Source organism: Oncorhynchus mykiss, chromosome 17 (assembly GCF_057628025.1).
Source record: "Oncorhynchus mykiss isolate SJ-2025 chromosome 17, ASM5762802v1, whole genome shotgun sequence".
Classification (NCBI taxonomy): Eukaryota; Metazoa; Chordata; class Actinopteri; order Salmoniformes; family Salmonidae; genus Oncorhynchus; species Oncorhynchus mykiss.
The window spans coordinates 6,167,417-6,184,472 of NC_143038.1; the positions used below are offsets into that span (position 1 = coordinate 6,167,417).

General features: G+C 39.7%; 1 protein-coding gene across 1 annotated transcript in view; it reads left to right on the forward strand.

The window, feature by feature from the left end:
• LOC110493539 (VPS10 domain-containing receptor SorCS3) overlaps positions 1 to 15,502 on the forward strand; it is a 226,719-nt gene extending 211,217 nt beyond the window's left edge. Inside the window, exons 21-27 of the mRNA XM_021567877.3 lie at positions 36 to 159; positions 578 to 690; positions 6,702 to 6,833; positions 7,150 to 7,249; positions 8,769 to 8,874; positions 11,187 to 11,347; positions 12,019 to 15,502. Coding sequence (XP_021423552.3) covers positions 36 to 159; positions 578 to 690; positions 6,702 to 6,833; positions 7,150 to 7,249; positions 8,769 to 8,874; positions 11,187 to 11,347; positions 12,019 to 12,077 — 795 coding nt within the window. The 3' untranslated portion in view covers positions 12,078 to 15,502. The remainder of the gene's footprint in view (positions 1 to 35; positions 160 to 577; positions 691 to 6,701; positions 6,834 to 7,149; positions 7,250 to 8,768; positions 8,875 to 11,186; positions 11,348 to 12,018) is intronic.
• The last annotated feature ends 1,554 nt before the right edge of the window (positions 15,503 to 17,056 follow it).

The following is a 17,056-nucleotide window of genomic DNA, read 5'->3' on the forward strand; positions in this document are numbered from 1 at the left end:
ATCATCCATTTTGTCCTTGTGCCTTCTTCTTCTAGCCGGTGATCAGCTTAGATGGGAGCATCTCGTACACCTTCACCAGCGAGGGAATGAACACTGTTACGGTCCAAGTGTCTTCAGCCAACGCCATACTGCAAGACACTAAGACAATAGCAGTCCAAGGTAAGGATCAGTTCTCTCTCTCTCTGTCTCTCTCTCTCTCTCTCTCTCGGATCACCCTAATCAAATTATTCTGCTTGATGCAATGCCAATTTGCACATCTAGCAGGCAATGTTTGAGGGTACTTTTCATTTGAATATGTCAGGATATGCGAAGGGGGACATTTCCCCAATTGTCTAAGAAATCACTCGTGCAAGCAATCAACTCCTCTTGTCAAACCATGAGCACATGCATACTGTACGCACACACACCAACATCTCTGTCAGCTTTCCCACCCGTCAGAAGACAGTTAGAGGGACACAACCAGAATGAAGGACAGTGGGGAATGGACAGGATACCTTGAGAATAATGCACCGAGATCAGGAGTTGAACTAACGGTCTGTTTCTGTTTCTCCCCTGGGTCTCTCTCTCTCTCTGACAGAGTTCTTCAAATCTCTGCTTTTATCTTTCTCCCCTAATCTGGACGAGTACAACCCTGACGTCCCCGAGTGGAGACAGGATGTGGGGAGAGTCATTAAGAAGGCTCTGCTCCAAGTAAGTGTGAATTTCTTCCATCTCTATTTTTCTCTCTCTCTCTTGTTTCTTCCTATCCTCTCAGACGCTTTGGCATTCACCCTCGGGCTGTCCTATGATTCGTTATCACACAGGTGCGAGAGTCTCGGCTTCTTCTTCCTCCCTCGAGGCAGCTATATTAGCACTAACAGAAGTTGGAGCAAAGAAATGCATTCTTTGGCAATTAGCCTGGAATGAAGGAGATCTAGGCATTACCGTGACATTGGATGTGCGTAGTATCTGTGGAGGAGAGCTAGCACTGATATGTCATATTTAAGTTTGTTTTTCTTCCACTTTGTGTGTTGGTTTAGGCCTTTAGTGTGAGAATTGTGGTCTCTATGTGTTTTCACCAACTCCCACAGTTGATTTGACATGAGAGGCGCCTCAGGCGAGTTAGTCTGAGAGCCAGTGGAGGGAGCTACTGTGATGGAGGACAGGGTGAAGCTCTGTGAGGGATAAAGTGCACCTGGCATTCTGGGAGCCACATACTATGTTCATGGCAGTATAGTATAGCACCAACAAATTGATTTGTGTTAAACAGAGGGGCACACTCAATTAAGGTTATATATCTAGCTTGGGCTATTAATTGCTAGCCTCAATAGGGATTTACAGCAATAGGGGGTTACAGCACCACTTTTCATACAGAAGGTTTTGTTATACAACCTTTTAGGACCAACATACATTATACGGTATCTATTGAGTTTATGAACACTAACTAGTCCATGTGTCATGTGCTCCTCCATATTCCGTTTAATCCTCATTTCATCTCTTTCACCCTTTCTCTAAAAGAAAATCATATTAAGGCCTATTCGTCCATGTACTGCTAGCGTTGACATAGGTTTCATAGCCTAGATATTGTGCAAAAATCGTCATACAAAGTGTTATTAGAATTTTTACCTTCATTTTTATTTTAGAATTTTCCGCGGTTCACGTTCAGTTCACCCTCAAAATGAAACATTCTGTTGTGTCAAGGTAAACAACTCCCCACAATGAGGAAAAGGAGAAGGTTCAGCAAAATTGCAATTAAAGTCTATTAAACTGCAGTATTGCCGTACTACAGTACAGCTCTACGGTTGACAATAGTGAGAGGCAGGCAGGGATGCACTGTTCCTCCTCAGCTGATTCCAACCCAATGCCTAATAGAGGTTTGAATGGGGAGTTCAGTAAGAGGCTATTTCAAGTTATTTTCCAGAATCATTCCATCTCCGCTTTCTCTGGCTTCTTCTTTCCTCCCCCTGCGGAACATGGAAGATGCCGAAGGCTCACTCTCAAGTTCCAGACAGTGGCTGTCGGCAAATTCATATAATTTTCTATGTTTCGCGGAAGCCACCCCTGGTTTCACCACCAGCTGTTAATGCATCTATCAGTGTGGTGAAAGAGTTTAACACGTCCTCTTTTTTTTTCCCTAAGAGAGGGCACCCCCCGTAACGACTGTACTTGACTTCACAGAATAAAATCAGAGATATAGGTGAATCATCATTACATATTTATAACAACATTGTTGGAAATAATGCACTATGGTAGCGGTTATGAAAATAGTATAACCCAATATTGTCAAGTTCATGACGAATGAGAAGCAGAATCCACGTCTTGGTGTGTTTACAATAGTAATTAGTAATAAACCACTGTTTCATCTTATTTATTTAGCTTTGCATACAGTAAGATTGTGAGGAAGCCGATCCAAAAGTGTTTGCTGTTAAAATATTAAAGCAACAAGATACAGTCTTGAAAAGGTGGTTTTTCAGCCAAATTTGGGCATGGACAAAGTTCCCTCCAAAACACTCTCATCTGACTCAGTCTGACTCACCCACTCTCCTCCCTTAACCCAGATCAGATTTTTCACTCCAGAAAATGAGTTTTGGGGGCACAAAATGCCAGTGCTACCTAAGCACACAGAGCCCGAAGGCTTTTTAGAGTAATGAGTGATCGCAAAAAGAACATTTGTGCTGAGTGTATTGATTTTTACAGGTGCTATTGTATCCTGTCCCCTTCCATCTCCCGTTCCCTCTCCCATTCCATACCTCTTTCCCCTCATTGCATGTCATTCCTTTGCTCTATAATTGTCCACTACTTGAGTACTTTTCTACTCAAATAGTGATTTTAAGGCTTGATAATTGATGTGCATCAAGTGTATGTGACTCGCCGACTACGCCACTCCATTGTCCGCCAGTAGCCAAATAGATAACCCATAAAAAACACGAGTGGCTTTTTAAATGGACACTGATTTCTGGTTGGAACCCTGTGCCTAGCTGGTAATCTAAAGTGGATATAGGACATTTTGAAGAAAAATATTTAGTAGTAGCTATTTTGAAGTCATGGAAAAACAGTTGTTTTGCAAGACATACTCTTCTCATCAAGAAAGAAATACACTTTTGCAAAAACATGGAGGTTGAATTTGGATTGAAAAAAGTTCAACATTTTATTTAACACCTAGGGTCATATCATGTTATGTCACAGTCATAGTCATTGTTTGTCATTAAAGCTAAAACAACTTGTCTTAAACTGTTGTGACATTGTGTTATTTTAAGGCTGGTTATGACATCTACATTAGAGTGTCAAAACCCACCACACAAAGCAAACCATTCTATCACACCGTAGCCTACTTGTAAACAGTATATTTATGTTATATTGCATTTTCTAAAATTGCCCACACATTGATGTCAGACATGTACCTACCCAATGCACTGTTGCTCTGGACTGGGATGAATGCAGGAGCAGATTTCAGAAGTAGGCCAAGACACCCTCTTTGTGACTGATGACTGACATAAGGGCATGTACATGATAGACCTATCTGGCTTATATCATTATGATGGTCATAATGCTTCTTGAGTGTCAAAGTACATTTTCTTAGTCCAAGTAGAGTAACACAGGATGTATAATGGGTATTTTCCATAAGTTATATGAGGAAAAAATACATGATTGTAAAGAATTCAGTACAACAACAACATCAAAGGATTTACAGTGGGGCAAAAAAGTATTTAGTCAGCAACCAATTGTGCAAGTTCTCCCACTTAAAAAGATGAGAGAGGCCTGTAATTTGCATCATAGGCACACTTCAACTATGACAGACAAAATGAGAAGAAAAAATCCAGAAAATAACATTGTAGGAATTTTTATGAATTTATTTGCAAATTATGGTGGAAAATAAGTATTTGGTCACCTACAAACAAGCAAGATTTCTGGCTCTCACGGACCTGTAACTTCTTCTTTAAGAGGCTCCTCTGTCCTCCACTCGTTACCTGTATTAATGGCACCTGTTTGAACTTGTTCTCTGTATAAAAGACACCTGTCCACAACCTCAAACAGTCACACTCCAAACTCCACTATGGCCAAGACCAAAGAGCTGTCAAAGGACACCAGAAACAAAATTGTAGACCTGCACCAGGCTGGGAAGACTGAATCTGCAATAGGTAAGCAGCTTGGTTTGAAGAAATCAACTGTGGGAGCAATTATTAGGAAATGGAAGACATACAAGACCACTGATAATCTCCCTGGATCTGGGGCTCCATGCAAGATCACACCCCGTGGGGTCAAAATGATCACAAGAACGGTGAGCAACAATCCCAGAAGAACACAGGGGGACCTAGTGAATTACCTGCAGAGAGCTGGGACCAAAGTAACAAAGCCTACCATCAGTAACACACTACGCCGCCAGGGACTCAAATCCTGCAGTGCCAGACTTGTCCCCATGTTTAAAGCCAGTACATGTCCAGGCCCGTCTGAAGTTTGCTAGAGAGCATTTGGATGATCCAGAAGAAGATTGGGAGAATGTCATATGGTCAGATGAAACCAAAATATAACTTTTTGGTAAAAACTCAACTCGTCGTGTTTGGAGGACAAAGAATGCTGGGTTGCATCCAAAGAACACCATACCTACTGTGAAGCATGGGGGTGGAAACATCATGCTTTGGGGCTGTTTTTCTGCAAAGGGACCAAGACGACTGATCCGTGTAAAGGAAAGAATGAATGAGGCCATGTATCGTGAGATTTTGAGTGAAAACCTTCCATCAGCAAGGGCATTGAAGATGAAACGTGGCTGAGTCTTTCAGCATGACAATGATCCTAAACACACCGCCCGGGCAATGAAGGAGTGGCTTCATAAGAAGCATTTCAAGGTCCTGGAGTGGCCTAGCCAGTCTCCAGATCTCAACCCCATAGAAAATCTTTGGAAAGTCTGTGTTGCCCAGCAACAGCCCCAAAACATCACTGCTCTAGAGGGGATCTGCATGGAGGAATGGGCCAAAATACCAGCCACAGTGTGTGAAAACCTTGTGAAGACTTACAGAAAACGTTTGACTTCTGTCATTGCCAACAAAGGGTATATAACAAAGTATTGAGATAAACTTTTGTTATTGACCAAATACTTATTTTCCACCATAATTTGCAAATAAATTCATTAAAAATCCTACAATGTGATTTTCTGGATATTTTTTCTCATTTTGTCTGTCATAGTTGAAGTGTACCGATTATGAAAATTGCAGGCCTCTCTAATCTTTTTAAGTGGGAGAACTTGCACAATTGGTGGCTGACTAAATACTTTTTTGCCCCACTGTATCTCTATATTGTATTATTTGTTTTTATTTTTTCCCTGCCAAGAAGCTTCCTTTTTCCTTTCTCCATGTTTCCACTGGGCTTCCCTTCCTGCTTCTCTTCTTCCAACGTATGAGGCTCGCACTGCAGTTAACAGTTTGAATGTCTCCCCCTAGTGGTACCGCGACATATACATATATAATGTTGTGAAGAAACTAAGTTTGATTCCAAAATCTGGAACATTTCTGTTGTTGTAAGGGTAATAATATAAGCCAGATAGGCTTTTACCGCCAGTCATAAGTTCCAAAGAGGGTGTTTTGTCCTTCTCCTGTTTTCATCCCAGTCATCAGTGACAGAGCATTGGGCTAGGCACATGTTTGGCATCAATGTGTGCACAATTAATAAAATGGACAATTTAAGAAATGTTATATAACATACTATTTACAAGTAGAATGGATTGGTCTGCCTTGTGTGGTAGTTTTTTTGTGTGCTCTTTAACACTCTTACATAGATGTCATAATCAGCCATAAAATATTGTAATATACAATACCAGTCAAACATTTGGACACAGGTTTTCTTTATTTGTACTATTTTCTACATTGTAGAATAATAGTGAAGACATCAAACTATGAAATAGCACATATGGAATCATGTAGTGACCAAAAAAGTGTTAAACAAATCAAAAACATATTTACATTTTAGATGCTTCAAAGTAGCCACCCTTTGCATTGATGACAGGGCTATCTTCTGTACACCACCCCTCCCTTGGCACAACACAACGTATTGACTCGAACGCATTAGGAAGGAAAGAAATTCCACAAATTAACTTTAAACAAGGCACACCTGTTAATTGAAATGCATTCCATGTGACTACCTCATGACGCTGGTTGAGAAAATACCAAAAATGTGCAAAGCTGTCATCAATGCGAATGGTGGCTACTTTGAAGCATCTAAAATGTAAATATATTTTGATTTGTTTAACACTTTTTTTGGTTACTACATGATTCCATATGTGTTATTTCATAGCTTTGATGTATTCACCACTGTTCTACAATGGAAAACCCTTGAATGAGTAGGTGTGTCCAAACATTTGACTAGCACTGTATGTCACAACTTGTCTAAATATACGTGTCATAACAGTGACAATGCTATGTCAACTATTATGACATATGGTTAAAACCGCGTCATAACGTGTTATGATGCAAGGTGTCAAATAAAGTGTTACCAAAAAAATAAACTTGTATTAATGTTGACTTGTCATCTATTGGTTTGGTGACATATTGTAGCATTGGTTATTAACACATCTTGGTCAAGCCCAAATCTTTTTCATTGTCACCTCCCTCTCCTTTGATTTCAAAATATGTTAAATATGTATATGATCTAAGGGCAGTTTTTTTTAACTGTAGACTAAGAATACCATACAAGTATGAACATATTGCAACAGTATTGTCCATTGTCAACAGGTGTCAGACTTTCCAGAGGATCAGCTATTGGTTGAAGTGTTTCCAGGTGTGCCAACGGCCGCTGAGCTCTTCCTGTTACCACACAAGAACCAATCAGAGGGCCGGAAAAAAAGCGAGGAGGAGCTAGAGCAGGTATGGGATAGTTAGATTGGACAATGACATTTTGAGTGTCATTGTAATTCTGTCATGGCATGTATGACAAATTGTTTCCAATCCTTCACGCCAATTCACACAATAGGATAAATGCATTGTCATGGCTGAAATGACACACACATGCAGACATTAATTTTATACTCCTAGTCCGACAATTGATACAACTGAACCAATGTGGTGGGTGTCATGACGAAACAGCAAATGTTATTTAATTATGCATTGTGTGTGAATTGAAAGAGCTGAAAAGTGTGAGAATTGTTTGACTAAATGATGCTTCTTTCATCTCCTTCAACAGATCTCTGAGATACTTGCCAGCGCTCTGAACCAGAATCTGGTGGAGTTTGAGCTAAAGCCAGGAGCAAGAGTAATCGTTTACATCACGCAGCTAACTTTGGGTAAGGAAAGAAGTTAGTATCAAGATAATTAAATATATTAACTGTATGTCCTTGCATGATAAATCATTATTTTCTCTACATATTCTCCTGTTTTTCTGCTGTGTTTGTTTCTTTTTGTGATGTCATAATTGCAATGTCATTTACTGGAGCTAACGTCTTCATATTTGTATAGCATAAACCAAACACATTTTTTGTTCTGTATTTAGAATGCCTTATATGTTTGTCACAATCTTGGATGTACAAAGATTGGAGGAGGACATGGGAGGAAAGAGAGAATGGATTTTATTTTAAGTGGAACTCCTTGAGACAATTGATATTTTATATCTACCATCAAGTCGCCCAACATCTGTTCACTGTCTTGAACAACCATCCAACCACAAAATGAGTGTTGCACTGAGTATAATTTTGTTGATTATTTAGTCCTTGAGAAAATGACAAAAAAAGATAAGTTTGTTTCACAATGCATGCAAAAATCAGAATCGCCTAAAAATAATCAACAAAATTACACCAGTTTGGTGTACTCTTGGCTGCAATTAAAATGCTTTACCAGCGTCCACCCAAAAACAATACAACAAATCCTCTTTCACAATGGAAAAATATTCTCAGTTGAGAGTATTGAATGGATACAGAGCAGTGGTCCAGCCTTCTACTACAGTATATACTCATACAACACCACACTTACGACAGCAACTGGGTCCACATGGAAGAGTTGAGGGTTAAAGTTGGAAGTGCCCTTAAGGAAAGTCCACATGATTGTGGAGGTGGAGGTTGGAGAGAGGATTTGCCAGGTTTGACAGGTCTAATAGTACATATTCTGACGGTTCTATTAGCCACATAATCCCAGTGAGAACACATAGCCTTGAGCTGGCAGTCTGTGGCTTAAAGGACTAGGTATACACAAGCAGGTCTGCGGGTGCTGGACCGTAAAGTGTGTGTGTGTGTGTGTGTGTGTGTTTGTGTGTCAAGGGTGTGTAATACCACAGAGAGAGGTGTTAAATTGTATAATCAGCACCACATACTTCCAGTTTATTCCACAGTAAGTGTTGCTGTGTTGCACTTCATTTGTGACAGTTGTAAAAGGCTTGTTTTAACCACAACTTAGCATTTACATCTGAATATAAATGCTGCTGTGCTTGTTTAAAGCCAATGTCTTTTAGTTGGAGAAAAGGTAATTACATGCAATCACAGCCTTTTAAATTTGAGATATTAAAAATGCACTATCATTGCCTTGGATCGACCCATAATACATAGCCGGATTCATTTATTTGAATCAACAAATTGATTCAAGTAAAGCATATTCATTGACTGTATGTAGCCCTACTGTAGCAGAATATTTTGAAGCCAAATATATATCTCAACTGTACTCCATGGGTGTTATTAGTGATACAATATTATACGGTATAGGATCAATATTGGCAATGAAGCAAGTAAATCTCCGAGGCATTCCCAGATTAGCCTTTATTGTGTTGGTCTGTTCTTGTTATGTTTAACGTTCATCTTCCTCTACCCTTTGTTACAGCACCATTGGTGGATTCCAGCCCGAGACACAGCAGTTCAGCCATGCTGATGCTCCTGTCAGTTGTATTCCTTGGTTTAGCAGTGTTTCTCATCTACAAATTCAAGAGGTACGTATGTACAGTACTTTATGATTATATCTTTGAACACTGTATCGCAGCACTGCTTGAATAACCTGCTATCATCATTAATAATGCACAGATTGTTAGGGCCTGCATCAACCAACAATTAACTAATGACGTTTCTTTGAAGTAACTTTTCAAATTTCCTTTATACTGTAGATAAACAGATTTAGAGTGATTTGGATGCATGAGGCACGTGTGTGAATCAGTGATGTTATGTTAAGAAAACTATCATTCAATTACTTAATATGCTGTTGCCATACTTTGGCTATTAGTAGCTAAATTATTAAAATGATTCTCATGGAGAAGTCTGCTGAAAACGCATCAATTATGGATATGGAAATTCCCGCATTAATCTAAAGAAAAAACTGATTTATTAAAATGTCACACACGACAAAGCAAAACAATTAAGTAACAAAATGACTTGTAACTGGAAAGAAATTGAAGTACGAGTGGATGAAACAAATTTCTATTCATAAATATAAATGGGGAAATATTTTTCTGAGATTAGGCAAAATGTATATGCATCAGGGTTACAGTCTTATATCACTACATTGATGTCAAATGGGGATTTAATGATGTAAAGATTAAGATTTTCTTAGTTAGATTTCTAGTGGCTTCATGATAATAGGGGGATTAATATGCACTGCTCCAAAAAATTAAGGGAACACTTAAACAACACAATGTAAATTTAAGTCAATCACACTTCTGTGAAATCAAATGGTCTACTTAGGAAGCAACACTGATTGACAATAAATGTCACATGCTGTTGTGCAAATGGAATAGACAACAGGTGGAAATTATAGGCAATTAGCAAGACACCCCCAATAAAGGAGTGGTTCTGCAGGTGGTGACCACAGACCACTTCTCAGTTCCTATGCTTCCTGACTGATGTTTTGGTCACTTTTGAATGCTGGTGGTGCTTTCACTCTAGTGGTAGCATGAGACAGAGTCTACAACCCACACAAGTGGCTCAGGTAGTGCAGCTCATCCAGGATGACACATCAATGCGAGCTGTGGCAAGAAGGTTTGCTGTGTCTGTCAGCGTAGTGTCCAGAGCATGCCATATGAGGGCAACAACCCAGCAGCAGGACCGCTACCTCTGCCTTTGTGCAAGGAGAAGCAGGAGGAGCACTGCCAGAGCCCTGCAAAATGACCTCCAGCAGGCCACAAATGTGCATGTGTCTGCTCGAACGGTCAGAAACAGACTCCATGAGGGTGGTATGAGGGCCCGACGTCCACAGGTGGGGGTTGTGCTCACAGCCCAAAACCGTGCAGGACGTTTGGCATTTGCCAGAGAACACCAAGATTGACAAATTTGCCACTGGCGCCCTGCTCTTCACAGATGAAAGCAGGTTCACACTGAGCACATGTGACAGACGTGACAGTTTGGAGACGCCGTGGAGAACGTTCTGCTGCCTGCAACATCTTCCAGCATGACCGGTTTGGCGGTGGGTCAGTCATGGTGTGGGGTGGCATTTCTTTGGGGGGCCGCACAGCCCTCCATGTGCTCGCCAGAGGTAGCCTGACTGCCATTAGGTACCGAGATGAGATCCTCAGACCTCTTGTGAGACCATATGCTGGTGCGGTTGGCCCTGGGTTCCTCCTAATGAAAGACAATGCTAGACCTCATGTGGCTGGAGTGTGTCAGCAGTTTCTGCAAGAGGAAGGCATTGATGCTATGGACTGGCCCGCCCATTCCCCAGACCTGAATCCAATTGAGCACATCTGGGACATGTCTCGCTCCATCCACCAACGCCACGTTGCACCACAGACTGTCCAGGAGTTGGCGGATGCTTTAGTCCAGGTCTGGGAGGAGATCCCTCGGAGACCATCCTCCACCTCATCAGGATCATGCCCAGGCGTTGTAGGGAGGTCATACAGGCACGTGGAGACAACACACTACTGAGCCTCATTTTTACTTGTTTTAAGGACATTACATCAAAGTTGGATCAGCCTGTAGTGTGGTTTTCCACTTTAATTTTGAGTGTGACTCCAAATCCAGACCTCCATGGGTTGATAAATTTGATTTCCATTGATAATTTTTGTGTGATTTTGTTGTCAGCACATTCAACTATGTAAAGAAAAAAGTAGTTAATAATAATATTTCATTCATTCGGATCTAGGATGTGTTATTTTAGTGTTCCCTTTATTTTTTTGAGCAGTGTAGTTTTGTCAACATACCAACGCTGAACAAAAAGTGTAATATACATGCTGCCAATGGGATGGACCATCATTGAATAGTTAGTCATTCCCTATTGTAACATGGCTGTTGTCTGTCTACATTTACCAATCTGTAGAAAAATCCCCTGGATGAACATATACGCGGAGGTGAACCAGGAGAAAGAGCAGGAGATGATCGGTTCGGTCAGCCAGAGTGACAGCACGCCTAAGACCACCCTCAGTGAGTTCTCTACGCCCAAAGAAGTCATGGAGAAGGAGATGGACGCCAGGGTTAAACGTAAGATACATACATAGTCTGATAAATCATTTTTGAATAGCAAATTGCTCATTTGGTGACTATGAACTTCCAACAATATTTCACATACGTTGTCCAAATGTATTTTATTGGAATAAAACACCATGTATAAACCATATATAAAATGTTTACTTTTGACCTGCAGTGTATACACTACATTGTGTTATAAAGTCTACATTGTTTCTTCACATGGAATTAACTGTTAGGAAAAAGGAGGAGTAGAATCTTCAGAATCTTCAGAAGAAAACAAGGAAACAAACAAACCAATGGGTCAGCCACTAATGTCACACCTTTTTTTTTATTTTATCTTTATTTAACTAGGCAAGTCAGTTAAGAACAAATTCTTATTTTCAATGACGGCCTAGGAACAGTGGGTTAACTGCCTGTTCAGGGGCAGAACGACAGATTTGTACCTTGTCAGCTCGGGGATTTGAACTTGCAACCTTCCGGTTACTAGTCCAACACTAGGCTACCCTGCCGCCCCATGAAACAACAGCTTAAGAGCTTTTGATAAGACATCGTAATGAAACCCCAGTAATTAACAGGCAGTATCAGTGTCAAGGTAGGTATTTGTTTCACAGACATCAAAGCCTCTACTACCAGTGGACTAACCTGTGTTGTTCTTATGTTGTGTTTTTTTCTCTCTACCCCAGGGCGAATTGGAAATGCCTGCGAGAGCACAAGGGAGATTCCTAACTGTACTAGCGTGTAAAGCCAGGGAAGGAATGCAACAAATGTGTACAGACTTAAAGTTTTGCCATTTTGAGGGTTCACTCTTTTCTGGTTTCTTTTGTAATTTCTCAAACACAACCCCAATGTTAATAGTTTTCTAAGGACCTCATTTATACTGAAGTGCATGGGTGTCTTGTCTGATAGCATCTATGCGGCAAATTGGAACTCACACCACTAAATAAGACACGTTTTAATAACAAGTATAAGCTACATAGGCCTACTGTAACACAATTTGGATTATGAAGAAAGGTTTAATTTTCAGTCGGTAATTGTCTTATTTCATTGACTTTTCTCAAAGCCTTTATCAAAACCTATGAAGAGAGTTATGTACATTTCTTAACATTTTAGTTTTCATGAGGTATAAGAGTTTTTGTCTGTATGGGCCATTAGGTCTAGGTCTCCGATCTAACAGGGAATATTATTGAAATTGTACCATATTATCTTTAGATATCTGTTATCGCTCTGTATATAATATATGTATATTTACTTTTCACACGCTTGTAGTAAAAGTACAATGCCGAACACAGGAGATCTAGTCATGGCCTGTTATCAGTTCTTAAAAGTTTGTTAAAAAGAAAGATGTTACTTATAGAATGAGTCCAACTTTGTTTTTAATGAGGTCCTTGACTTGTGCATGTTATTATTAAGTACGAGATGTATGTGTTGTAGATAAGCAAGTGTTGTAAATAGTTATTTTCTATTAATTAAAAGAGCTCAGCCATTTTTAAATACAGTATATATAAAGACTTGCATATTATTAATTTAGTTAATTTATGGCTATATAATTTATCTGTCTTGTACAAAGGGTTTAACTGTTAAGATGGGCATAATTTTATAAATATCAAACCAGGTTTACACAACACCACCCCTGCTTGAAATGAAATAAAACACACAATTGGTGGTAATTTTTACCTGCATCTCAACAGTTAAACTCTTTGTAACAGACAACACTTGCCATAAACATTATGGGATTATTTCTAATGTTTGCCCTTTGAATGTAACGAGAAAAGTGGAATCGACCATTTATGATCCATGGATATAATTTGTGTCTGACACATCAAGATGATCCCACATTGTTGTACATGTCAGTTGTTATTACTGATGAGTATATTGTATAAGGCCCATCAGCGTGACAAGGACAAGTAGTTTCGGGGTATTTTGCAGTGATGTATTTGATCATGTCCTTTGCTGGAATCTATTCATAGAGTGTTCTGTCTCTGTAAAGCATATCAACTCTCATAGAGTTTCATGGTAATCTCCTCAAACATTATCTCTCAAACATTATCTCTCAAACAATATTTCCATACAAGAAGGGAACAAAACAACGTTGTGATGACTTTCCACTCATCTGATGAGGTGTCTAGAGTAAAAACTACACAAGACAATGATTTTAAACCACCATCCCATCCATATGAGTCTTATCAAATCATCCCACTATCAACACATTTCATCAGCTTCAATTTAGAAGTTAGAAACCAACTGTTGAATAAAGTTCCACCACTTGAATTCCCTACTGTAATGAAATACTGTACACACAATAGTGTGCATGCTATCTAGTACCTAGTTCCCTCCACTCCACTGCTGTGCAATGCAGTCCTCTGAAAGCTGTCACTAGCAGGAGTAGCAGATAGATCCAGTCACGCACAGGTCCCTGGCAGCAGGTGTAGCCAGTCTGGCAGTAAGCGGAGATGGGTGGATGATTAAGCACCGAATTCACCATGCCGAGCTATCCCACAGAGCTATCCCACACTGCCGTGCCTGGAGTCAGCACGTGATGACACACAGGAGAGTGAGACGAGAGAAGGGCGGGAATGTTTAGAGAATGTTGCACAAGCAAAGTGATTCCCATGATCGTGTACATAAGTGTGTTCAGTAGTAAAGGAAAGAGCATGAGCTACTCTATCTATAGTCCCTTGTTACATTGTAACAAGAGTGGTGTTACATTCTAATAAGAGTGTTATAGCAGTTGTCATAGCAAACTGTTGCTGTAGCGACATGCTAACATTGTTATGATTTATCAAACTCCATCTGCAGAGGCATTCTTCCTGACAGGACATAACAGAGCAACACATTGTTTTGTGGTACGTACGATAATTGCATCATCCTCACACATCTGACTGTCCCTGTTGTGTTTGTTGTTGACAACTCATTTTAATGTTCTCAATGTCACGCTGGCTTTGTTCAAATACTTATTAAAAAGAAAGGTTAACGTAGTGACAGATAGCGGGAACTTTAAAGTGTTTTTTCTTTGTGTCATCTCCGCCACCTCCAGTTCCTACGGCAACTCCTGCAATGTCTCCACTGGCAGACAAAGCTGAACTAGCTGAGCTAAAAAGGTCACTCAGAGATCCTCCACATGAATAATTCCTTTTATTTCTCCTGAATTTCTTCAGAAGACATTCCTTCGACATGCAAGGCCATTATAGCAGTGGATTACAACCATTCATCCCATGAGCCTCGAAGCTCCTTTTGCCCTATGAGCGGGAAACATGCGTTGACATTTTTTGCCTTGGTTTTCGATCATTCAACAGTGCTGTTCTTCAGACATCCTTCAGAGGCAAGACCTGTTTTGAAAATATATTTGTAGGTACTGCTGCAGGTTTGTAGGGAAAGTAATAGGGTTTTGTTACAGTTCGTGTGGTTATTTATTGGTGTAGATATTTTATTCTGCAACATTCGTTTGAATAGTTTCCTCTTGTGTTCGTTGCTTTACATACAATTCTATTGAGCTGGTTTGATTATTTTTTTGCTGCAAATGTTGAATAAGATGATCTATGAAATTTGAAAGGGAAACAAGATTGTGGGAAAGGGAAATGAAGAAATCTTAGTGTACATAGATGCATTAATGAGGTCAGTGGAATTTGTCTACATTTAGGTTATTGTTTGTATGTGTATTTCACACTATGTTGAAATCGGAGTATAATGCTTGTATGGATGTCATCGTGACCCATCAAATGCATAACAGTTAAAAACGACTGACTACCACCACCAATTTCTGTATGCTAGCTATGCTACCAGCTTATACGAACTGGAGTTAGCATTTAGCAGTCACTTCTTCAAACCTGAAAAGGGAAAACATCTAAATGTTATGCAGCCAAACATACGCAAATCACACTTTAGTAACCACTTAGTGGGCCTGTTACAGTATATCAATCATGGCAGGTTTGACTATCTACTTTGTTAGCTCAGATTTGCTGAATGTGCGCTAATCCCCACGGTCTACATTCCATTGACCTCTTTACCACATGCATTATGATTCTAAGGGCAGACCATTGTAATACTCTTCATTGCACAAATGCATGCATCATCAGTACTGTTCCGTTTCATCTTTATTTCAATATTTCTACTGTTAAGAAACTGTCATTTTGAAATTGTTTCAAATAAATGTATTTTTCTACATTAAAGCATTTCTCTCTGTGTCATGGAATTCTTAAAACTCTGAGAAGGGTAATAGGAGGTGATCTGCACTGCACAATCAACTGACTTTCTTATTGCTATATCCCACACGTTACTGTGTGTGTTAGTGTGTGTGTGTGCATGTGTGTTTCGATCCTCTGTTTCTCTCACTCTCTCTGTCTGTCTTTCACGCACTTGCTGTCTCGACCTCTGAACGTTCGGCTATGAAAAGCCAACTGACATTTACTCCTAAGGTGCTGAGCGGTTGCACCCTCTATAACCACTGTTTATATTATTTGACCCTGCTGGTCATCTATGAACATTTGAACAGCTTGAAGAATGATCTAGCCTTTGTGGCCATGTACTCTTATAATCTCCAACCGGCATAGCCAGAGGAGGAGCCACCCCTTAGAGCCTAGTTCCTCTCTAGGTTCCTGCCTTTGTATGGAGTTTTTCATAGTCACTGTGCTTCCACATCTGCATTGTTTGCTCTTTGGGGTTTTAGGCTGGCTATCTGTATAAGCACATAGTGACAACAGCTGATGTAAAAAGGGCTTTAACAAATAAATGTGATTGATTGATGCATGTTAAAATGATGTTTTGCAGGTCATTCCTTCTTCATTACAGTTGTCCAAGTGTTACAGTGCTAAAACAGTGTAGAGAAAAATACAGTTTTGGGAAAACCAGTGTTGAAAAAAACATTGTCAACCGTGTTGTGGAAAAAGTGTTTAAAAAGCCAAACTTCAGCACAAACCTTAACTCAAAGTCTAACAACTCCAGTTTCTCCTAGTTCATCAGCACTGAAGTCGTTAAGGAGCCAGCAAACCGCATCACTGTACACTGTCTGACAAAACCTTGATACATTACACTTGCTTCAGCCAGCTACAGAAGCTATAGCCAGGAGCTAAAGTGTATACACTGCTCTCCCTAGCACCAACACTGCAGATCAGAATCAGCCATCACTTACTTTCACTGCTGCAGGCATTTAGACAATATACTGCTGTATTCCTGTCTGTCACGGTGTTACTGTGTGGAAAATGCATTATCTAAAGCTATTAGGTGGATATGTATGTGTGTCTCTAGTGATGGGCATGTCATTAACAAATAGCAGCTACAACAGTGTATGTAAAATACTTATGGTAAATGCAAAGGCTGCAAGACAAAGGTCGGGCATAAATATTGTCAATTAGATTAATGTGATAGTTTGTGAATTGCTGTCAACGACACTTGTTCAGAAATTATAAAAGCAGTTTTGTGTATTACAAGTTAATCTTACGATACTGCAGTCAAGTTTTACAGTAAGTCACTGTTAAAGCTACTGTATCTTGTTACTGTAGATACTATACTGTATCTCATTATTGTAGATACTATACTGTATCCTGTTTTTGTCGATACTACACTATGTTGTTGTTATAGATACTATACTGTGTCTTGTTATTTTAGAAAATATATATTTCTTTGGAATATTTTTCCAATTTCCTCTATGGTAGCGAGGTCACTGAGTGTCTCCTTCCTGAACCCAAACAGGTGAGAGGTATTCTTAAGAGGCATTGATTCAATTAT